Source organism: Argentina anserina, chromosome 5 (assembly GCF_933775445.1).
Source record: "Argentina anserina chromosome 5, drPotAnse1.1, whole genome shotgun sequence".
In the NCBI taxonomy this organism is placed as follows: Eukaryota; Viridiplantae; Streptophyta; class Magnoliopsida; order Rosales; family Rosaceae; genus Argentina; species Argentina anserina.
Window position 1 is genome coordinate 10,404,251 of NC_065876.1, and position 23,880 is coordinate 10,428,130.

At 36.8% G+C, this 23,880-nt stretch overlaps 3 protein-coding genes and 1 pseudogene across 12 annotated transcripts; 3 read left to right on the top strand and 1 right to left on the bottom strand.

Moving 5' to 3' along the window:
• The first annotated feature begins 3,020 nt into the window (after positions 1 to 3,020).
• LOC126795477 (uncharacterized) lies at positions 3,021 to 3,857 on the top strand. Its single transcript, XM_050522312.1, has one exon. The coding sequence runs from the start codon at positions 3,021 to 3,023 to the stop codon at positions 3,855 to 3,857; it is 837 nt and encodes a 278-aa protein (XP_050378269.1).
• Positions 3,858 to 4,135: 278 nt separating this feature from the next.
• Positions 4,136 to 5,068, top strand: LOC126795478 (uncharacterized). The gene has a single exon (XM_050522313.1). The coding sequence runs from the start codon at positions 4,136 to 4,138 to the stop codon at positions 5,066 to 5,068; it is 933 nt and encodes a 310-aa protein (XP_050378270.1).
• A 9,547-nt stretch (positions 5,069 to 14,615) lies between these two features.
• Positions 14,616 to 16,431, top strand: LOC126795479 (putative pentatricopeptide repeat-containing protein At5g47460; annotated as a pseudogene).
• An 831-nt stretch (positions 16,432 to 17,262) lies between these two features.
• Positions 17,263 to 19,385, bottom strand: LOC126794507 (protein NONRESPONDING TO OXYLIPINS 2, mitochondrial-like). Of its 10 annotated transcripts, none has more exons than XM_050521248.1 (5): positions 19,149 to 19,385; positions 18,938 to 19,056; positions 18,429 to 18,498; positions 17,866 to 17,915; positions 17,263 to 17,525 (listed from the first exon to the last, which is right to left on the bottom strand). In XM_050521248.1, the coding sequence occupies exons 1-3, from the start codon at positions 19,304 to 19,306 to the stop codon at positions 18,491 to 18,493; spliced, it is 285 nt and encodes a 94-aa protein (XP_050377205.1). In that variant the 5' UTR covers positions 19,307 to 19,385; the 3' UTR covers positions 17,263 to 17,525; positions 17,866 to 17,915; positions 18,429 to 18,490. The 10 variants fall into 10 exon arrangements, with proteins under 10 accessions (XP_050377205.1, XP_050377198.1, XP_050377203.1 ...); XM_050521241.1 differs by having other exon boundaries at positions 18,880 to 19,056; XM_050521246.1 differs by lacking the exon at positions 18,429 to 18,498.
• Positions 19,386 to 23,880: the final 4,495 nt, after the last annotated feature.

Here is a 23,880-nt window from a genome sequence, read left to right on the forward strand (position 1 = left end):
AGTCGCTACATCCTCGATTCTCTGACGTTGCAGCTGCGGCCTTAAATTCTCATCAAGGTTGACGAAAACACCTTCAGAGTGAAGAAAGAGGCCGAAGATATTGTCAGAATCCAAAACGGGGTTATGACTAATGTGGTGGATTTAAGTATAAACAATAAGCATAAAAGTTCCTTTTAAACATCTAAACGTTTTTTTTATTTGACTTGAAGTAGAGAAGAATTCAAAACTTGATAAGGAAATAGAGCAAGAAAATATCAACTGAAATATTGAAATGTGGCCACAATTCCAGTTCTTGTACATGATTTTTACAAAGTTTTTAGTGAAACTAGAAGATAGACTAATTAAAAATAAAGAGCGAACTTTCATTCATAACAAAGAAGTACAATTTGACTTCAAAACAACTCCACCACACCTTAGTACCCTTTTCTCCATGTTTATATCTCAACTAAATATACAACATGTACACATCAAAAATAGAAGTACAACTCCTGAGATAGTTGCCTATCTACAACAATGCAAAAACAATGGCCAAAAGAAACACAGCCAAGGTTGTACTTTAACAAGGTAAGACTCCATATTTAAGCACCTCAAGACAACTCAGGGATAAATGAACCACTCCCATTTACAGAGTTCTTACCTGAAAGAACAAATATAATAAGGAATGAGTTTTACAAGTTCAGCAGGTATGATAAACAATCGACTTAACTAAGAATTCTAAATTAGCGTATAATATGAAATGAAAGGTGATCAACAAAATAAGAGAAGAGGAAGAAGGATCCAATTGTAAGGACTACTATAATGAACTGAATTGAATTGAATCTATGACATGGTAAATCTGAACAAGTAATAAGAGGCTCAGCACAAACTTAGAGGCATTAATAAATGAAACACATAAGAACTGCAACAAGGAGAAATGATGACTCGTCACATGAAACAATTGCAAATAACACTCTTCTGAAGACTGACGAATAATAACAACATAAATAATTTTAGCCTCCAATTCTGTAACAAAATTTAGAAAAGTCATTTTCATACAATTTGAAGGTTCAACAAATACTGCTTAGAGCCCACCGCTCAGCTAACCACTAAGCAACCTCTGCAAGGTAGCGAATCCTGATCAGGTTCTGGGTGTCTTTGCACCCTAGAGAGACAATCCTTCCATAATAACTTTCTTGGGCCTAATCGAATAAAAAAATCAAATCCAAACAACAATGCTTTCCAAGAGTTATTTACTCCCTTAAAGCGATATGTTATAGCTTGAAACCCCCTTCAAGCTTAGAATAGAATTCTGCCCAGAAATTGGCTTTTAGTCAAATCTGTTCTCTTACAAATCCGAACTCCAATGAAACTCAAATATGAAACATTCAATGAGTAATAAAGGAGACATGCTTTGGTAAGAAACGGAAGCATATGGAAATGAATTTATTAAAAAGCCTGAATGGAGTTCAAGGACTGAAGCTCAATAATATGGTAACATGACAGATACTAAGAATAACTGGATTCCATTTTAGTTTAACACATGATAAGGGAGTAGTACTACAATTGGAGATGGAATACCAACGTTAAACAATCTAGGACTACATATGACTATATATATATATATATATATATATATATATCTATGTAGCACCGACACTTCAAAGACTGAAGTGTCGAAGTGTCCAACACTGCCCGACACGGCAACACGTCCCGACACGGTGTCCGACACGCCACGTGGCGTGTCTGAAATTTTGACTTTTCCGATACTGACCGACACGTTGACAAAACGTTTCCGACACGCCACGTCACACTATTTTGAATTAAAAAGAAATAACAACAAAACCTACACCTCAGGGAGAGGCCGCAACTTTTCCAGTTTTTCCACTTTCAAAATTTCTTTTTGTTTTGCTGAACCAGAGCTTAGAACCAAGGCTAATGAATGGGATGTAAACAAATGGGTTTGTGAAGGAATACCGAAAGTCATAAGCAAAGAAGAAGACTGCATTATCAGACTTGAAGAGAAGAACACTGGTGAGAATACTTAATTTTACTATAACAAGTCTCATCATATCAACTTGTTGTATGGTTTCCATCTTTTTTTCCGACCATAACCTGATTTACTTATTAATAGGTGAACTATATGCTCGGGCATTTTTAAGAAAAAGAGAGATGCATCAGGTGGAACCTGTAATTGATAGCAGTAGGTTTGCATTATTTCTCCTAAAAACTTGTAAACTCTATGTGTCTCAACAGATTTATACATCAATCCACTGCAGTACTCACATAGATTGAATTTATAGAGCCTTAGAACCTAAATGAATTATATTTTATCATCTTGACTGTGTTTGACCAGTCGATGTATGTTTTGTTTTGCAGATACTTTGTTCTTCGTGTGGAGGAAAATAGGTACGTTGCTTGCCTCTTCTTTGATATTATCTATTATTACGAATTCTGTTAGCCTCCTTATGAAGATCATTTTGTGTTTATATATTTTTTGTATTAACTTGCAAGGTTAATCAATGCCCGTAGTCTATCTTATCATTGATTTATAACATATATAGAAGATAGGACAAGCAATGCATGATACATGAGAAACTAGCATGTATAGGTGTGTTCAAAATTAAAACAGCATAGCAAAACCTGTGAAATAATATGTACATCCATTCTAGACATGGAAGCCCGTGCGTACAAGGCCTTGAAACTTTTATAGATGCATGTAAATGGGACAGGCTTGAACTTTGAAAGCTTTGAATCCGTGCATCTTTGCTTAATAACATAGATGGGATTGTCTGCCTCTGAAAATAGTTGGAATTGTTACTGTGAATTCATATATATGGTTATTATAATATTGTCCTACAGATGATTTTTGTTGAATAGGAGAAAAATGTATATACAACGCCATTTGATGACTGTCATGATAAATAGGATGTGTTTATTTGAGTAGGATGAGCTCAAGTGCAGCTGAGACAAAACCAAGTGTTTAATCAGCTCAGCTGGAAAATCTAAATACACCACTTTGGAAGTATGTTACTAAGGAGACAATGGAAGGGGTAGTCAAAGGAGACAATGTTTCTGTTACATGTAAAATATGCAAAAGGAATTTTCATGGGTCACATTCAAGAGTGAAGGCTCATTTTCTTAAACTCAAAGGTTATGGTGTCATTGCTTGCCCCAAAGTCACATCAGAACAGCAGTCGGAAATGTTAGAACTTCTAGAGTCTTGTCAACAACAGTTGAGTAACCGAGCACCTAGAAAAGTTCCTTTGCCTCCCTCTTCAAGTTTGACAGGAAGTGGTTCGAGTTATTTTCCCTTAGAGGAGCGGGATAGTGCGACGAAGAAGAGAAGGGGAGTGAGTCCGCAACTAACCAAAGCTTTCAAGATTGAAGAAAGACAACAATGTGATGCTGAAGTTGCTAGAATGTTCTATACTAGTGGACTGCCATTCAATCTAGCAAAGAATCCTCACTACCAGAACTCTTATAGTCGTGCTTCACAGATTCTAGGCTATGTTTCTCCAGGGTACAATCAATTGAGAACCACACTTCTTGATAATGAAAGACATCATATTGAACGGATGCTACAACCTATTAAGAAGACTTGGAGAGAAACCGGTGTGAGTTTATGTTCGGATGGATGGACTGATGATCAAAGGAGGCCATTGATTAATATGATGGATGCATGTTCCAATGGGGCTATTATGTTGAAGGCAATAAATTGTGAAGGGCAATACAAAGACAAGTTTGAAGTTAGTAGATTGCTCTTGGAATCCATCAATGAAATTAGTTCCGATAATGTGGTTCAAGTAGTGACCGATAATGCACCTGTGTGCTCTGCTGCTGGTGCAATTGTTGAGAGTACTCACCCTCACATATTTTAGACACCATGTGTAGTTCATACCCTTAACCTTGTTTTAAAGGATACTTTGAAAGCAAAATCTCATTTACCGGGTGGCTTATGAAAGTTGTGAATAATGTTTATACCATTAAGAACTTTATCTTGAATCACAACATGCGGTTGTCTATGTATAATAACCATTGTACCTTGAAGTTGCTTAGTGTTTCCGAGACAAGATTTGCTTCTCATTATGTGAGTCTTAAAAGGTTTAAGGAAGTGAAGAGTGGCATGTAACAAATGGTCATAAGTCCAAGATGAGACATGTATAAAGAAGATGATGTTAGTAAAGCAAGAGATGTGAAGGCTCTGCTATTGAATGATTATTTTTGGGAGAAGATTGATTGTATGATTGGATTCATGGGTCATATATATGAGATGATAAGGATGGGGGATATGGATAGGCCTTGTCTTCACTTAGTTTATGAGTGGTGGGATACAATGATAGAGAAAGTAAAGACGGCTATCTACAAGCCCGAATTTGCACATGTCATAGAAGAGCATTGTTCCGTAACAAGGTTTTATGAAGTGGTGTACTCCACATTAATTGCAAGGTGGACCAAGAGTTCCACCCCACTTCATTGCATGGCTCACTCTTTGAATCCTAAGTACTATAGCTCTCAATGGCTTGAAGAGGACCCTAATCGGGTTGCTCCACATAGAGATGCCAAACTCAACAATGAAAGGAGGAAGTGTCTTCAAAGGCTCTTTCCGGATGGTCAAATTCGTAACAAAGTGATGGAAGAGTTTGCTTATTTTTCATTGAACATGAAAGATTATTCATCACCCGAAGCTTTGGAAAATAAGTTTCACTTTGAGCCTCTTGTTTGGTGGGGTAATTATGGAGCTTCCACCCCACTTCTCCAATCTTTGGCTTTTAAGTTGCTTAATCAACCTTGTTCATCTTCTTGTTGCGAAAGGAATTGGAGTACATATAGTTTCATATATGGTTTGAAGAGGAACAAGTTACAACCACAAAGAGCACAAGATTTGGTGTATGTTCACACAAATCTTCGTCTTTTGGCAAGGAGGGATCCTAGTTACAAAAAAGATTTGGATTCAATGTGGGATATTGCGGGAGATGGTCATGAGTCTATGTTATCGGGGAATGTTGATATGCTTCAACTTGTCACTTTGTCCCTTGATGAACCGGTGTTGGAGAGGACTATATTTTTTGAAGATGAGATAGAGTCTTGATCTACTTGTGAAGGTAAGTTTATGATATATATTGCTATTAGTCATCAATATTTTGTTGAACAATTACTTGGATCTACATGTTTTGATATTTGGTTGTTTGTATGTATAGGTGTTGGGGAAAGAGACATGTCTCTTGTTTGATTGAAGCCATGTGAAGGCTAGTTTAATCTTGTTATGAATATCAATTAAACTTCCCACTTTTATCACATGCTTTAGACATTGTTATGTAATTTCTTATGAATTATAATGTAATTGAATGAATTTGGAACTTTAATTTGATATTATAATTATTATGTAGGGTTATATATATATTTTTTACACATTAATATATATATATATTAAATTATATATAAATTGCCGTGTCGACGCCATGTCAGGATCTAGATTTTTAAGATTTCCCGTGTCGCGCCTTGTCGGTGCTACATAGATATATATATATATATATATATATTAATACAATAACAAGTTCATTTTGCAAGAATACACAGACCACATTGGCTTACTTCAACATCTCAAAAACAAAACTTCCAACAGATTTTCTCAAACTCACAGACCTCAAGTATCAAGACCATATCAGTAATTATATAAATATATTCCATAAAGCACGATAAACCAACAGAAGCAATGATTCCCAACTCAAGCTCAACAAAACACAGAGATGCCTCACAACCAATCACAACACATACACACCAAATTAAAATTCAAAGTTAAGAAGAGAGATTATTTTCCCTACCTCCTCAGAGAAAAACTCTCCAACTAGGAACAAGCAACACAAACCCAATCTACTCAAAGCACCAAATCTACTCACAACTCCTAATCACCTCAATCACCCAAATTTATTCAAGCAGCCCAGCCACCTAAACATGATTTGAAGACCAATGAATCCCAAAATCTCTTGAAGGACTGAGACCGCAAGAAGTGAATTCGAGGAGATTTCAGAAATTACTTACAGAGAATGATTGAAATTGAACAAGGGATTTGGGCAATGAATTCGGTGGTCTCTGTGGAGATTTTGCCTTGAGTGAATCTCTATTCAGTTGGGTTCTTTTCCAGGTGCAAGAAGGTAATAAGAAGAAAAGAAGAAGAAAAAGAAGAAGAAGACAACGAAAGAAGAAGGGAAGAAGGAATTCCACCGAGAAGAAGAAAATGGTGTCTGCCTCTTTTTAGTTAAGTGATAGAGATGTACCAAAATGGCACAAGAGAATGACATGTGTAGTGAGCAAAGGGAATGGTTGGGTGCTTTTACCAAAGTATTAAATATGTATTACTAGAGTAGTATTTGTTTACAATCAATAGAAAAAAACTAAAATAAATAGATCTAATTTAAAACTATTTTGGTAATTCAAAGTACTTATTCCTAATCGAAAAATAAAACACGCACATAAGCAAGCAAAACAGTGATACTTCCTAATTAGAGTCATATCTGTCACAGATATGAGCCCCGAGCCTTGGAGTCACAATAAAGGACGAGGACGACGGCGACAGAAACTTGCAGACGTCTTGGCTCAGTGAATGTTGCTTTACAAGGTGTGGATCTAGGCTTAGGTGAGAGAGAACGATGCAATGCGTCGTTTGGGACCAGTAGCGGCTTGATCGCCGGCCGGACGAGCGAGATCGACTAGATGAGGCGATTTCTGGGAAAAGGGGGTCGAGGGTCGAGCGACCGGTCTGGTTTCCATTTTTGCTTTTGTTATCTTTAGGGTTTCCCAAAATGTCCTTTCATATCTTTTCAAAATTGGAAACCCAACTTCCGTTGCTAATAACATTCACAAATGACATTCGATTAAAGTGTGCAGCGTGTCCACGAACTCGTATCGCCGATCTCTACAACTTTCGTGAAGGAAAGTTTCAAAGATGAGCGACGGGTTAAAAGTCAACTCTTGAGCCATTGAAACGTAAACGTTTTTCAACCTTAAATTTCTAAAATCGGTTTAATTTCGCAAAGACATCGACGAGAAGACATATAATGCGATTTTACCAAGCATAAAAATTTCGCAAAGATACCTTGTCCTCATATCCGACTCTAGTTCCTAAGAGGCATCACCCTCATCATGGTGACTCCACAAAACCTTAACCGACTGCACCTCTTTCCTACGAAGCTTATTTGTCGATCTATCCAAGATACTAACTGGCTCGACAACAAAAGTGGCATTCTCCTTCACCTAAATTGAGCTGTGATCAATCACATGTGACTCATCTGGTACATAATTCCTCAACATGGAAATATGAAAGATGTTGTGAACATCATACATGCTTGTGGGTAAAACTAGCCAATAGGCTAAATCTCCTACCTTCTCAAGAATCTCGAAAGACCCAACATATCTGGGAGTTAACTTTCACTTCTTGCCAACTCTCACCACATCCTTCATAGGAGAGACTTTTAGGAACACATGGTCACCAATCTCAAGCTCGACATGTCTCTTCTTTTAGTCTGCATAGCTCTTCTGTCTACTCTGGCTGTTTGGATCCTATCTCGAATAATCGAGATCTTCTCCAAGGTTTCATGAACAACCTCAGGACCCATTAGTCTTTTATCACCAACTTCAGCCCAACAGATAGGTGATCTACATGGCCTACTGTAAAGAGCCTCATAAGGTGCCATGCTGATACTAGAATGGTAACTATTGTTGTAGGCAAACTCAATCAACCTCAGGTGATCCTCCCAACTTCCCTTAAAATCAAGAACATTAGACCTCAACATATCCTCCATCACCTGATTCACCCTTTCTGTCTGCCTATCAGTTTGAGGATGAAATGTTGTACTCATATCCAAGGTAGTACCCAAAGCCTTATGTAAACTAACTTAGAACTTCGAAGTAAAATGTGCATCCCTATCCGAAACAGTGAAAACAGGTGCACCATGGAGTCTCACTATCTCATCCACATATAACTTCCCTAACACATCCACTGAGTACTTCATTGATACCGGAAGAAAGTGTGCTGACTTCATCAATCGATCAACAATCACTCACACTGCATCATGACCCTTTCCTGGACTTAGGCAATCCTGTCACAAAGTCTATGGAAATTTGCTCCCACTTCCAAAGCGGAATAGGCAATGGTTTCAACATGCCAGCAGGTCGCTGAGGCTCTGCCTTCACTTGATGACAAGTAAGGCACTTTGATACGAACTCAACCACATGTTTCTTCATCCCATTCCACTAAAATTGCCTACGGAGGTGTTTATACATCTTGGTGCTCCATGGGTGCACTGTATAACGAGATCGATGTACTACACAAAGGACCTCCTCCTTGAGATCGGCACAATCTGGAACATACAATCTTGTCCCAAACCTCAAACCTCTATCGGATCCAATTTTCCACTCATATGGACATTCATCAAGCTAATCTACCACGAGATCTGCCAACCTAGCTCATGAGAATCTATCTTGTGCCTGACTCTGAATGATCCTTGAAATTACTGTAGGCTGCATTGAAACACTACTAATATCGGTCGTTGGTTCTCCTTCTAATTTCACAAGATCAAACTCAGATGCAGTCTCAAGCATAATCCATTCCTGAACCATGAGAGAAGCTTTTATACTCCTCGGTCTCCTACTCAAGGCATCAGCAACCACATTTGTCTTTCCAGGATGATACTCTAAAGTGAAGTCATAATCCTTAAGAGCTCCATCTATATCCTTTGCCTCATGTTCAACTCCTTCTGTGAGAACAAATACTTCAAACTCTTATGATCAGAAAAAAATTGAAATTTCTCACCATACAAGTAATGCCTCCAAATCTTTAAGACAAAAACAACTCCAGCGAGTTCTAGATCGTGAGGGGTAGTTATTCTCACGAACATTCAACTGTCTAGAGCCATAAACAACCACACCTCCATGCTCATCAACATACACCCTAAGTCTTGATGCGAAGCATCGCTATAAATGACATAACCACCCCCACTAGTGGGAATTGTCAACATTGGAGCCGTAGTCAATCTAGTCTTTAGCTCGTTGAAGGCCTCCTCACACTCTTCTGCCCACACAAACTTAACATTCTTCTTGGTCAACTTGGTCGGAGGCGAAGCAATACTAGAGAACCCTTCAATGAATCTCCGGTAGTAACCCGCCAACCCAAGGAAACTACAAATCTCCGTATGAGTCTTAGGACGACTCCAACTCTTCACCGCCTCCACCTTTGATGGATCTACTAACATGCCGTCCTTTGAGACCACATGACCAAGGAACTTAACTTCTTCCTTCCAAAACTCACACTTCTCGAGATTGACATACAACTTTGCTTCCTTTAAAGTTTGTAGCACAATTCTCAAATGCTTCACATGTTCCTCTTGGGACTTGGAATATATCAAGATATCATCAACGAACACCACCACAAACTTATCCAAGTATTGGCTAAAGATTTGGTTCATCAAACTCATAAAAATGACAGGAGCATTTGTTAGACCAAAAGGCATGACAACAAACTCATAGTGTCCATACCTGGTCCTGAAAACCGTCTTAGGGATATCATCCTCCTTCACCCTGAGTTGATGGTATTTGGATCTCAGATCAATCTTATAGAACACCGTAGCTCCTCTAAGCTGATCAAACAAGTCATCAATCCTAGGCAAAGGATTCATATTCTTGATGGTCACCTTGTTCAACTCCCTGTAGTACACACACAACCGTAGTGAACCATCCTTTTTCTTCACGAACAACACAGGCGCACCCCAAGGTGAGACACTAGGTCTAATGAACCCTTGATCCAATAACCCATCCATCTGCACCTTCAACTCCTTAAGTTCGTTCTGCCCCATCCGATAAGGTGTATTCGACACAGGTGCAGTACCAGGTACAACATCAATGCATAAATCAAAAACTCTCCGAGGAGGTACGCCCGGTATCTCCTGAAACATCTCATTATACTCAGACACCACAACAATGTCTGCGATAACTATCTACCTATCCACAGACTCAACATGTGCCAAGACTCCTGTCCTCATGACATTATCTGACTTGAGGTAACGATAACGAAAAATTGGCTCTTCGGGGACATGGAAAAACACTACCATGTCAAAACAATCAATCAAGGCATGATGTGGCATCAACCAATCAATTCCTAAGATCATGTCATAGGTGTGGTCCGGAATCACTATCAAGGAAGCAGATAATTCTCTACCTCCGATCACAATAGGACAAGCATTGCAGATTGTCTCAAGCTCAAGAGACACTCCAAAAAGTGAAGTGATACACAAAGAGCTTCTAAGAGATGTAGGGATCAAACCTAGCACCTCCACTACCGAACTAGAAATAAAAGAATGTGATGCTCTCGTATCAAACAATACTCTAGCAATGTAGTCAAAAATAGACAAAGTACATTCCACTCCTGTGCCCCACTAACCCACTCCAAATACTTGAGTTTGTCCCCACAGGTAACTGCCTTTGCTGGTGCTCTTGTCCACCCTGCTGAGGTCGGGTGCAATCTCTAGCCATATGTTCCACATGCCCACACCTGAAACATCCCTGCTTTCTCGGCTTCGAGCAAGCTGAGGCATAATGACCCATTTCGCCGCAAGCGAAATACTTCACTGATGACAACTATCTGACAGGTGCAACCCTAACAGATGGAGTCGCCACCCTAGCTGGAGTCGGGTGATAGGTCCTCAGCTTCTTCCAACATCCACCTCCATGTCTCGTAGACCCACCACTTGAAGCGATTGCCTTCCCTTTTCCTCGAGCATCTCTAGACTCCACATTGGCTCCACTAGTCTTATTCACCTGCTCCAAATTCAAGGCACTCTCATAAATCCGCTCTTTTGTAGTCAGACAAGGTGTTGTTATGATGGTCTTATACTCGTGCCTAAGTCCCCGTAGGAACTTCTGAGCCAAAGAGGTCACATCCATCGGCCTAACAAACCGATACAACTGTGCAAAACGAGCCTTATACTCACTGACAGTCATATCTCTCTGCACTAGAGCAAGGAACTCAAGCTCAAGTTCCTCCTTCACCGTAGATGGAAAGTACTTCCAAGCACCTGGATATATGAAAGATTTGCACTAATCAAATTGTTCCTTGTTGAAATAAATTGCTTATGCTTAGGGTCAATTAATTGGTTGGTATTTCATTCAATCCATTTCCTTAAATAGAATCTGTTTATGTTTACAGTATTTTCCAAAAGAATAGTTGAGATTGAATTTGCTGTCAATCAAATCAATCTCCCATATTCAGTGGCACACTTAGTTTGGGATTCAGAAAATGTCAACGCTCCTAAGTTAGTCTGATTTGTTTCTACAAATCTCTCACTGATTATGGGGGAGTTGCTCTCTATATCTTGTATTTTCAGACAGAGAGATTGAAACGGTAAGGAATTAATCAAATTACAAAAGTCAGCATTTAAATATTGATTCTTTACATACAACTATTTGTTTATGTAAAAGCAAGTGTTTTTGTTGTTGTAGTTATAGTGAGAACATCTCCAACAACTCCTTTTAAAATTCTCTATTACTATTCTTTACCCGTGAATATTTTCACGGAAGTTAATTTTGATCATAACTTTCCACTACCAACTACTCAGGATTTTAGGTCCACAATTATCTCTTAATTTTATGTATTTTGTTTTTTACCTTACAATCTCTATGTTTATTTATGAGAAATTAATGATAGAAGGGTAAATCTGTCAGTTCGTAATTTGATGGTACTCTCCTTCTCACTTTATAGTAGTAGAGATAGATGATGAAAATACTAAATCTCTAAAAAAAAGGACTCAACTCCAACAACTCCTCTATTCTATTGTATAAAATTAAATGCAAATGTGTATAATTAAATGAAAATCAAATTGAATCTTATAATGTCATAATTTATACCAAGACCTGAGAATGAATGATAAATCATTCTTTATTTTTATTTTTTTAGGATGGAGAGTGATATTTTTTGTAAAAAATAAAGTTTAGAGATTGTTTTGAAAATTCTACAAATCTAAAGATTTTTGTTTCTCTCTTTTCTCATTTTCTTTAGTATAGAGAACGGTTTAGATGACCTATTAGAGCTAAAAAGTGATGTTTTTCTTCTATAATAGAGATTATTTGGGTTTTAGATTAGCTGTTGAAGATGCTCTAAAAAGTGAAGCTCTATAGTTGGAGTTTGGATTTCGTTAAAAAAAACAGATTAGTCAAAGTCTTCAACTCCAGAAGGAAGTCAAAAGATGGTGTGTTTGCTCCTGAAGTCCTGCCAACAAGAAAATAATCTTGAACGCAGAAGTGGTCATCCTGTCAAAGTAACAATGTACACAATAAACTCAATAAGTCATACCGGAAATTTTTCCAAAACAAAGAAAAGATTTTCAAAATTCACCTTTCCTTGTACACTAATTTTATGAGGAATCCATGAATTTAAAGACGAGAAAACCAATAAAGATGTCACTAACATAAGAGCAAAGTTGAATATAAATGAAACCATATGTCAAATACAGAACAAACAACAAATTTCATAGAATGTATAAGTCCTCTTGATGACTGACAGAATCAACATCCATGCATACACTCGCTTCCAAAAGGACCCAAGTACATTGGTGAGTGGACTAAGTCCACCCACTTCTCATGGCAAAAAAAATCCCTCATGCTATATATATATATATATATATATATATATAGTCCATATCCAGAGTGAAGCTTCACTCTGAAATTACAGAGTGAAGTTCCAATTTTGGCACACTTTTCGGTCAAATTTTTTCACCATAAGCGATTCAATATTTAGGTATGCTATTCAAGATCATCTCTATAAAATTTCATCTAATTCGGACATCGTTAAGATATTCAAATTAGATTATATTAATGAATGAATTAAAACAGTTCAACGTGAACCGTTCGTGTAAATCTCAATTTTAAAAACTCAAACCATTGTCAAAATTAGATGAAACTTTATAGAGATGATCTTGAATAACATACCTAAATATTAAATCGCTTATGGTGAGAAAATTTGATCGAAAAGTGTGCTAAAATTGGAACTTCACTCTGTAATTTCAGAGTGAAGCTTCATTCTGAAATTACAGAGTAAAGTTCCAATTTTGGCACACTTTTCGGTCAAATTTTTTCACCATAAGTGATTTAATATTTAGGTATTCTATTCAAGATCATCTATACAAAATCTCATTTAAATCGGACATCATTAAGGTATTGAAATTAGATTAAATCAATGAATGAATTAAAACTGTTCAACGTGAACCGTTCGTGTAAATCTCAATTTTAAAAGCTAAAACCATTGTCAAATTGGATGAAACTTTGTAGAGATGATCTTGAATAATATATCTAAATATTGAATCACTTATGGTGAAAACATTTGACCGAAAAGTGTGCCAAAATTGGAACTTCATTCTGTAATTTCAGAGTGAATCTTCACTCTGGATAGAGACTATATATATATATATATATATATATATATATATATATATATATATATATATATATAACCCTCAAAATAATTACACTTGGCCCATATACTTAGAAGCCCTGGCTGACTGGTTCAGTCAGCCAATAAGTCAATACATAATACCAAGCATAAATCGTAGCCAGTCAGCCACTTAAGCTTTTCTCTGCATTTTCAACATCGTCATCTCTCATCTCCTTAATTCCTTTGGTGCTCTTCGGCCTCCCTTGGTCTCTCCACAATTGAGTGTTTCAGTGAGTTCAGTCCCTCACTCCTTTGTCCCTCCTTTCACTCTATGTAAGTAATGTCAATTGATTTAACATAATCTAGTTTAACATAGTCTAATTTATATTTCAAGTAGTCATTTAGTTTTTAGAAGTAACACCATCTCTATTCGAACCACTAAACCATCTTGCATATATCCACCATGAATTTGGTTCACTTGTGAGCCTTAACTTGTAACTTGTACATTTGCATATTTTTCTAACATCCCTTAGGTTTTCCTATCAAGAGAGGGTTTTTCAATTCCTTGGATACAATATCACTTGGCCCTTATATTTGAGGGTGACCTTTGGTTCAACAGTTTCCTTGCTCTCTTTGATCTTCTAACCTCAAGAGTAGGTTCAGGATTTAGCTATGCAGCTTGGTTTTGGTCTACTAGATGATTTTGTATAGGTAAGTGTTCTAACTCATCTTGATCCTGCATATTTTCTTGAGGGTTAATAGCTTGTGTGCTATTATTATTTGCATAATCTACTTACATATTATCCTGAGCACCACCATCAACCACAGTTTCTCCAGAAAAAATGTATTGTGAATCTTTTCATTCTATCCTGAGTCGACTCTTGAGCACTGTTCTATAGTCGAATTATAATGGGGCAAAGAGTGGAGATGTGGAGAGTAGAGAAGCTATATTTCGGCTCGATTTTAGAGCGCACTAATCAATCTTGTGGAGCGTATGAGGTTTGATGGTTACAAAAATACAGCTGCAGAGGTGATACCATATTACCATTAGGAGGTGATGATGAATTTGTTTATGTTACGTTGTCCAACTTGTATGCACAGTATGCAAAGTGGATGATGTGAGGGTAGTGAGGAAGTTGATGAAGGAGAGACGAATGAGAAAGGAAAATGGTTATAGTTTGATTGAAAAGGAAAATGCGATCTCCAATTCTGAGGTTTAATGGAGATTGGTTACAGCTTGGGCAACTGTGATCCCAAATATGTTCTAACGGTGACAGACCCAGCTCTGTATCTACTATCAACCATCGAAAGAACACCATCTAAATTCTATAAATTTTCTGATTTGGACATTCGAAATAGGGAAACATAATTATTCTAAAATAAGGTCGACATATGAAATGGAAATGTACAAACAAGCACTTGACTTTTTTGCAGCAGACGAAGAGCCCCTGATATAATTTAATACGTACAGTGAACTGATTAAACTTCTATTCAGTATGCGAGGTCCAAATTCATCATTCTGGATTTCGATTATTACATGATTTTGAAAACAAAGGTCCATCACGAAAATCTCTGAATATCGTATGCAAAATGCGATTGAAAATTATAGATCAATTCACATTTTCGAGTATTTATATGGAGTTGCAGGTATTTCGGATCTAATATAGAAATGCTAATCGATTATTGCACCATAGAAAATAGTTTAGCAACATCAATTGACAATTGTTGTGGGTTCTGCTTTGAATCCTTTGACATATCTGTTCTCAAAATGCAGAAAAGTCAGCAACGCTGAAACAATCTTCCACTTCCATAGTTACATAGAAGAATTTGGTCACATGGAATGCCATGATCTCTGGAATTTCTCGGAACGGTAATGATTCACATGTGATGCTCCTCTATGAGCAGATGAGAGATGTCAAGCCTGATGAGATCACATTCCTTAATGCTATATGTGCATGTTCACATAATCAAATCACTGTACTTCGAATCAATGATTGAAGAGTATGGAATTGACCCGACTCTTGAGCACTTTTATAGTCAAATTACAATGGGGCAGAGAGTGGAGATGTAGAGAGCAGATGCTGATATTCAAGATCGGTTTTGGGACGCACGGTCCAGTTTGGAGGGCACTGCTCGGTACTGGTGGAGAGTATGAGGTTTGATGATTACCAAAAATGCAGCTTCAAAGGTGTACCCCTATTACCTATGTAGCACGGACACGGACACGAGTGTCCGTATTGGACACGATTCGATACGTAGACACGGCATATAGAAATTTTTTTAGACACGGACACGTGGTGGACACGTCAATTAAAAATATTTTAATCTATATATATATATATTAAAAAATTAATTTAAAAATTTGAAAGTATTTAGATGTATATATATATTAAAGTGTGCATAAATATAACAAAAACTGAATATGTTGGAATGGTTGAGGATTTGTTGGATCATTTGGATGACCAAGGTTCTAATCCCATCACAAGCATTCTTATTTTTATCATGAGTTTCTCTCCTTATATATATATATATATATATATATATATATATATTAAAGTGTGCATAAATATAACAAAAACAGAATCTGTTGGAATGGTTGAGGAGTTGTTGGGTGCCTTGGATGACCAAGGTTCGATTCTCACCATAAGCACTTTCAATTTTATTATGAGTTTGTGCGTATCCGCGTGTCCGGACCGTGTCCAAATTGAGTTCACGTGTCCGCGCGTGTCCGAGCGTGTCCGTGTCCGTGTCGGACACGCAATACGGACCCTTGTCCGCGTGTCCGTGCTTCCTAGCCTATTACCATGTAGGGAGGTGATGATGAATTTGTGTGTGTTACGATGTCCAATTTGTATGCATAGTATGGAAAGTGGGATGATGTGAGGGTAGTGAGGAAGCTGGTGAAGGAGAGACGAATGAGAAAGGAAGATTAAAATATTTGGATTGGAAAAGAAAATGCTATCTCAAATTCTGAGGTTCAATGGAGATTAGCATTAGCTTGGGTAGTTGTGATCCCAAACCCATATGGAACATGAAAGACCAAGCTGCCCATCAACTATCAACTATCCAAAGAACACTTTTTGTGATTTTGACATTCGAAATAGACAAAGATAACTATTCTAAAATAGGGTCATAGGGACATTTCACACCGTTATACCGTTAACTGTTGTCTAAACTCTAAGTAGAGACCAAAACCAAAATAGAAAGCGAAGCTGATATAGTATGAACAATAGAGGCATGAATAAGGGTGAAAAGTCTATCTACCCAACTTTGAAAGCATGGTTCTCCAAAGAAAGTAAAGAAAGTATTTCATTTATTTGTTTCTGATACTTGCGAAACTAATTCAATTATTTTAAGAATTTGGGAGAATCACAATTGTAAATTTACACATCGATCTGAAACTTGCTTTTAGGGATATGTTGATGATTACATTGGCGATGCTAGGAACCAAATGCATGAATGGCGATGCTAATAAGTAAATAAAGTATTATTTATGCAATTTAGACTAAGAGCAAATGCTAGAAACCAAATGCATGGGGCAGATATTGGCAACGGAATCAAGTCTGCATTACCATGCAAGAACTATATACAGAGGATGTTAGGGCAAGTCAGGGAGCATAGTCTAATTGAACTTGAAAGATAATACCATCAAAAATTCCCTTGTTATATTTAAATTTAATAAACATAAAAGTTGTGCTTTGTGAGCATGTTTGTGTGCAATCTATCAGCTGTACCAGACACGAAAGAGAGAGAACATAAAGAGTTTTCAGGAAGTGCTGAAAGTAGAATTTGGACTCCTGAATCCTGATAATGTTTGTGAAACCACTCAAAAACATGAAATGAACTACAATGTCTCCTACAATATCAATAATGAGAACTCAAACTGCATGCATACTGATTCATCAAAGTCATTGTATACCACACAAATATTAGTATTGAACAAGCCAACTGAGTTATTATTTTCAAGTGTGCCCTATCTTGTAGGAAGAATCAAATTTTGCTTTCAGTGCTCTAAAATGGTTTGACTAAATAAAACTACAAAATCTGTGAAATTTCCATTCCCGTGAGGGTAACTTCTGATCATGATGACAGCCAGCTGCAAATCACCTTGGAACAGACAAACCAAGCTCTGGATCACCAAAAGATACAAAGACTTGAATTAGGCCCAATATTTGTAACCCTCTTAATTGTAAATATATGCAGAGTCAGTGGCAGTCCAATTTCAAAAACCAAATGAACCAATCAAAAGGACTACAGGTTAGGACATGTTTTAGAAAAATTAGGCTGTACATCCTAGCATTCATTACAGCATTCACCAAATCTGCTTTCAGACGACGGTTCAAATGGCTTAGGTAGTATATAGTCCAATAAAAACTGGTCATCTTACTTTTAAGTTGGACTCAATGAGCATATGAAAAGTTGTTATGCAAAATCTTTTAAGTTGGACACAATGAGCATAGAAGGCCCACCTCCATATACAGCAAACATGTCAACATGTCTCACGTACCATCAATTCCATCTGGGAAAAGGAGAAGCTATGTTATCAAACCACTTCTACTTGTTTAGAAAGAATATATAAGTTCAGCAAATTGAAGTCAACATGCCAAAATATATAATGTTTGCATCAAGCTGTAACATTTTGCCATATCAGAAATAACTTAGCCAATTACTTAAGGTTCCCGGGTTTTAAGATACAGATACATATATTATATGGCGCACATACAAACACTATAGACAACTTACTAATACATGTCTCAAGTCTCAACATATACTGGCTAAAAACCGATGTAGCTTGATGATAATAAACTGTACCACATCCAAGTTGAAACTCATCATAACATCATCGTAGATTAAATCGTGCATTACTAATCTGCATAGTAAAATTTATGCATCAAAACATGGCAAGTACAGGTTCAGCCATTCAGCAAACCAAATTGAAAATCAATCTTCAGATGAAGATGAAATGGAAGTCTTTAAGTTAACATACTCAAACATTTTGAAGGTTTTTGAGTGAAAATTAATAGCTTCGTACTTGGTAATGAGCGGCAGGCCATAATTAGCGGGTCCAATTTATTTCTTTCAAGCATATGGATATTATGTGCCTGCAGGAACCAAATATTCCAGTCAGATAATACACCTCTTGATTTTCCATAGCCTCAAATGCCTATGCTCACTGTCCTAATTTTCCATTTCTAATGCTTCTAGATTATAAATCGCCCTACTACACTTCTATGTTAGACTCGAAACACCCTTAAAGGTAGACAAGGTTTCATTTATGTTCCAGCGCACACGGATCATATAAAAGTTAAAAACGAGGTAAGAAACTCAGTGATGTAATCCAACTTGAAACTTGCAACTGCAACTGTTTCAATGACAACAGAAATGAACCAACGAAATCGGATTCGAAACATAAAACAAGTAAGCTAACACATAACAAACACACAACAGAAATCGTGGTGGAAGCAAATAAAAAAAAGACTCACAATTGAAAAAGAAGCAAATATTTTTTTTAGAGGCTGGGAGAGGTGCAGCAGAGAGTACCCTGTGAGAGCGCCCGACAGCTCCTCGACGTTGTGCTCAGCGCTGACGTCAGCCTCGCCGCAGCCACCGCGCTGTGGAGCGGCAGGAGCGAATGTAAGCATCCCAACACTCCCGTAGACCTGGAAAATCCAAAAGCCAATATTTGAATTTTCAAAGAAACAGAAACCCAGAAAAGAGAAAAAAATGAGAGAGAGGAAGAGAAGGAGGAGACCTGGTGAGTGAGAAGCCGCGAGCTGGGGCGGAGGAGGGAGCAGCCGAGGCAGGGAGGGAGAAGCGTGAGGTTGGGGATTTGGGGGCGTTGGATCTGATGGCTGATCGGACGGACGAGAGGGATGCTCTGCTGGCCAACTGTCTGCAGGCGGAAGCCATTAGAGAGATTTGAGATCTGGGAGATGCTTTTGGATTGCAAGTTTCAGAGGGTTTTAAGGGTTTTAGCAGCAAGATATGAAGAAGATGGGATTGGTTTGGGCTTGGGCTGTTGTATCTAATTTCCTATATACTATTTCCCAATGCACTGCTCATCGGCTAACGAACAGTATCGGCTCCGAGCCGAGTTATTACTGTAAATACAAATTTGCCCCTGTTATTGTCAATTGCCAAAATACACCCTAAATTTCACTGAAATTGTCAATTTGTACCCCGAATTTATATTTCAGTCAATTTACCTTCTAAAATTGGTAAAAATTGCCGATTTGCACCACATCCGTTAAATTTAACTGTTTATATCCAATTTTGCATCACATGTCATGCACATGAGGGTAATATTGTTATTTTCTATTTATATTTTAATATTCTTCAAAAGAAGGATTATTTTTTAATCAAATTATTTATTTGCATCTATTTTCTACATACTTAACCATATTTCGAATTATATATTCAACATACTCACTCATTCAAATATAGTGTGTTGTGTATATATATATATATATATATATATATATTTTATATGTACACATTGTTAGAGGAGGAACGAAATGAGAATAATAACGACGTAATGAAACAGAACGTAACTGTTTATTGATTGATAATGCGGCCTATATATAGGCATTACATAACCACAATCTCGTAAGATTTGGATTCATAATCTATTACAGAGATGTGAATCTATCTTTAACAGGAAACCTAATTAGGCTAAGACACACACAATGGTAGAATAGTAATTCTCTCAGAACACACATTTATTTTTAATGTTCAATGTATTTATTTATATTTTTCTAATATCTTTTAACATACCATATCACGTAAAATAATAAATATATAAATCAATAACATGTTTCGCAAAAAAAAACATTGTAACAAGTGTTTCTCTTAAGTAATTTTATTAATTTATTTCATTATTAAATATGAATAAATATATAATGACAATATTGCCCCTCAAATGTATGACATGTGACTTAAAATTAGATGGAAAACATTAAATTTAACGGATATGATGCAAATTGACAATTTTTACTAAATTGAAGAGATAAATTAACTCAAATGCAAGTTCATGATGTAAATCGGTATTTTTGCCATATCTTTTCCACAACACTGTCACCCTTAGCCTAGTCTATTGTAAATATCAGCCTAAGTCGGTCTTTTTCTAACAAATCCTCGAGTCGAGCCGATAAGCACTATTGCCCTCTCTTTTTGATAGAATTACATCTCACTTTATGGGTAGGATGATAGGGCATAGCTCTCACAGTCTCACCTCCAGTGTTCTCGTGTTGATGCGCATCAGAATATCTAGAAGTGGCTGAAGAACTTGAAGCAGGAAATCTGATTTCCAAGACTGAAGCTTTTCTCACATTGGTAGTTCTTTCTTCTTGGAAAGATACCATCACTGTACTCGAGTCCTGTGAAACTCTATCTCCATGGGCTGAGAATCTTCAAATTGTGAGAAGATGCTGCGACTCAATTGCTTGGAAGGCTACTAGAAGAAACACCAATGCAGATGCTGATGGTCAAGAATAATGGTGGTTTCGTGAAGTGGCCACTTTTCGAATAGATCAGTACATGATGGTCATATCGGCAATAAAGGCAAAGAATACAAGGCCATAGTTTATAGGCAAATGCATTATGCACTATGCTGAAAGATGGTTGCCAGGCATGGATGTGGAATTTGAAGGACTAGGAGGATATGGAGTTGGAAGAAATGACCTGCAATTCAGTATTCTGAGTAACAGGAAAGAGGAAGGTGGCTCTGGACATAGCCAGGAGCAAAAAGCAATTATAGAAAGCCTCCTAAGCGTGCTTCCTCCCAACAAAGTTGTTCCATGTAATTTCTTATTGCATATGTTAAAGAGTGGGGATGATGTTAGAAGAAGCCACAGTCAATGATTTGATTTTTTGTTTCTGGCCTCCAGTGTTTTTTGTCCTTTGTATGAGAGGTTTTGTTTCTTAGTTAATACCAGCTTCATAGTTTATTTTCTGAGCTTTTCCATTTGTCAGCTGTTACAAAATGTCATTCAGTAGTGCACTACTGTGAATATATTCTCAAAGATGTTGTATCTAGCTTTTGAAATGGTTATCAATCTCCATTGGAATGTGATATTACTGGGTCAAGCTTCAATAATAATTTTTAGCATCGTTTTGGGATTTTTGCTGGTTTCATTTTAATAAATGGATACATAAATACTATAGGTTGTTTGAGAGAGAGAAATTGTTGATTTGGGGTTTTCGTTTCAATTCTGGCAAAAATTGTTTGCTTCTTTTCCTTATTCCCTGATGGTAGATTTTGTTGTTTGGGGTAAATATTAATATAAGCCGCGGGTTATGTATCTAGTTAGTGCTATTATCTCAATATAAATGTTGGAACCGACCATGCACAAATACGGCTCTTGAATCTCGTGAACAAATAGTTTGTTATTATATGGCTTCGAGTTCAAGAGACTTTTTGGTGCATGAAGTGTAAATACACGACTCATTGTGAATGATTAAATTGGATGATTTTTATATAGATGCATAGTGGTCAGAGTATATAAATGGCTAAGAGAAGTGTATTCAATCAAGATTAATCTTAAAAATCCATGGAATAAGCTGGATTGTGTTAATTCCATGGATTGTTTTCATTCCATAAAGAGTCTACCAGATTTTATTAGATTGATTTACTAGCATTCCATTGAATTTTAAAAATTTTAAAGTCCATGACTACTATAATAGCAATAAACAAAACAATATATCAACCAAAATACAAATAGTACAATGATTTTCTTTCATTTGGTGTGTGGGAAAGAAACTGTTCGATGTTCATACAAATGCTGAGAAACATTAGAGCTACATGGAGATGGTGATGTCAAATAGCCAGCTACTACGCAAAGTGCGATGAATTCAATCCCTTGAATTATATCAAGATCACATCAATATTTAGGGAAGAGCAGTACGATGAATAAAAAGGACAAGCTAATCAACTAAATTTCTGAGCTATGGTTTAAAGGTTTATATCACGCAAAGTTACAAAAAGATTCCTATAAATGTGTTCTACCATAATGTATTTTCCTTCGCTGAAATGAAATCAAGGCTTCAACAAACTTGGCCTTCCCAAAATCAAAATCAGGCTGTAGAGTTAGTCTTTGAATCACAGTTTCTGTAATGAATCTGGAAGATTTGAAACAAAATCACAATGACTGATATTTGAATGATTTTCCTTGTCATAACAAATCATATGCTTTCCAATATGAGATATAGTTAAAACAATATTGAATTAGCTAGATAGATATTGAAAGAATTTAAGCACGTTGTGCATTCATCCTCAACCTTCGAGTGTTCAAATGTAAGAGCTAAAATAAGCCAATGTTGCATCCTACGGGTCATAGATCATGACTCTTTCATATATATTGTTATACTTGAATTCACTGTCAAGTGTCCAGACATTGTAGGTACAACTCCAATGAGTGCACAATTTCCTACTAAAAAGGTAATTGCATGCACTTTGTATGAACTTATAACTATTAATTTGGTCACACCCTCAAAGCTTCATATCAGATTAGACATAAATACTTTCATCATATTTCCCAGATACTTTGGTAAGCAAGTGAATGCATTGATCAATACAACCATGGGCAGAGAGACAAACGCCAACATCACTACTGACTTTGTGTCAGGTAACTAGAACAAGTCTTAACAATAGGACTTCACACCAAAAAAGTACTGGAATTAAACAAGCAACAACAATGATGGAGATAAAGCAAAATCATTTATCAACAAGGAATGGCAGTACAAATCACTCTGTGGCTCAGAGCCTCACCAGAGTTTTCATCGAAGAACCTATCGACTGAGGAGATATGGAGCTCCCATCATGTTTTGAGTACTGAGTGCCTTTCAAAATCATAGCAGAATAAAAGAATAAGATAATATAGGATTGAAATTCTATTGAGGTGAGGTACCATAACACGAAGAACCCATAACATAATAGAAGACCAAAGCTTTGCAAACTTTCTAATAAATCTGGCTACTGTTCTCAACATTCACAATCATAGCAAACAACTCATCCATGTAAAAATTGATCGCGTTTAGGTCAAGAATGATAAGACCTAACTATGAATTGATCGCTATCATGTCATATTAACAATGAACCTTAAAATCACAATTCAATATGATTCTGAATTACGGCAAGAAAACTCATGGAAAGAAAGCTTGAATTAACAAAAACAATATGAATGAAGAAATTTTATGGAGAGTGGAGGAACTACCTACGGGGTCGGTCGAGAAAAGATATCCATGTATGCTCGTCGATCTACTGAGGTGAGAGTCATGTGAAATCTCTTGAGATGTGAGCAGATTTCTGAGGAGCTTAGATACTTATACTCAGGTCTCTAGAATCCTCTAAAATCAGCCATTTAATGAAATCTTTGAAATTCAATCAACTTTTGAATACCATAAGATTTAGATATATAATTTAAAATCATTATTGAATACCATCAGATTTTATAGGAATCTTAAAAATCCATATTGAATACCTATGG

What these genes read in the sequence shown, in the direction of transcription:
- LOC126795477 (XM_050522312.1), top strand. Translation starts at nt 3,021, where the DNA reads ATGGAAGGGGTAGTCAAAGGAGACAATGTTTCTGTTACATGTAAAATA.
- LOC126795478 (XM_050522313.1), top strand. Translation starts at nt 4,136, where the DNA reads ATGTATAAAGAAGATGATGTTAGTAAAGCAAGAGATGTGAAGGCTCTG.
- LOC126794507 (XM_050521243.1), bottom strand. Translation starts at nt 19,306, where the DNA reads ATGGCTTCCGCCTGCAGACAGTTGGCCAGCAGAGCATCCCTCTCGTCC. An exon ending in CGCGGCTTCTCACTCACCAG is followed by an intron (nt 19,057 to 19,148) that starts GTCTCCTCCTTC and finishes TGGATTTTCCAG; the next exon opens with GTCTACGGGAGTGTTGGGAT.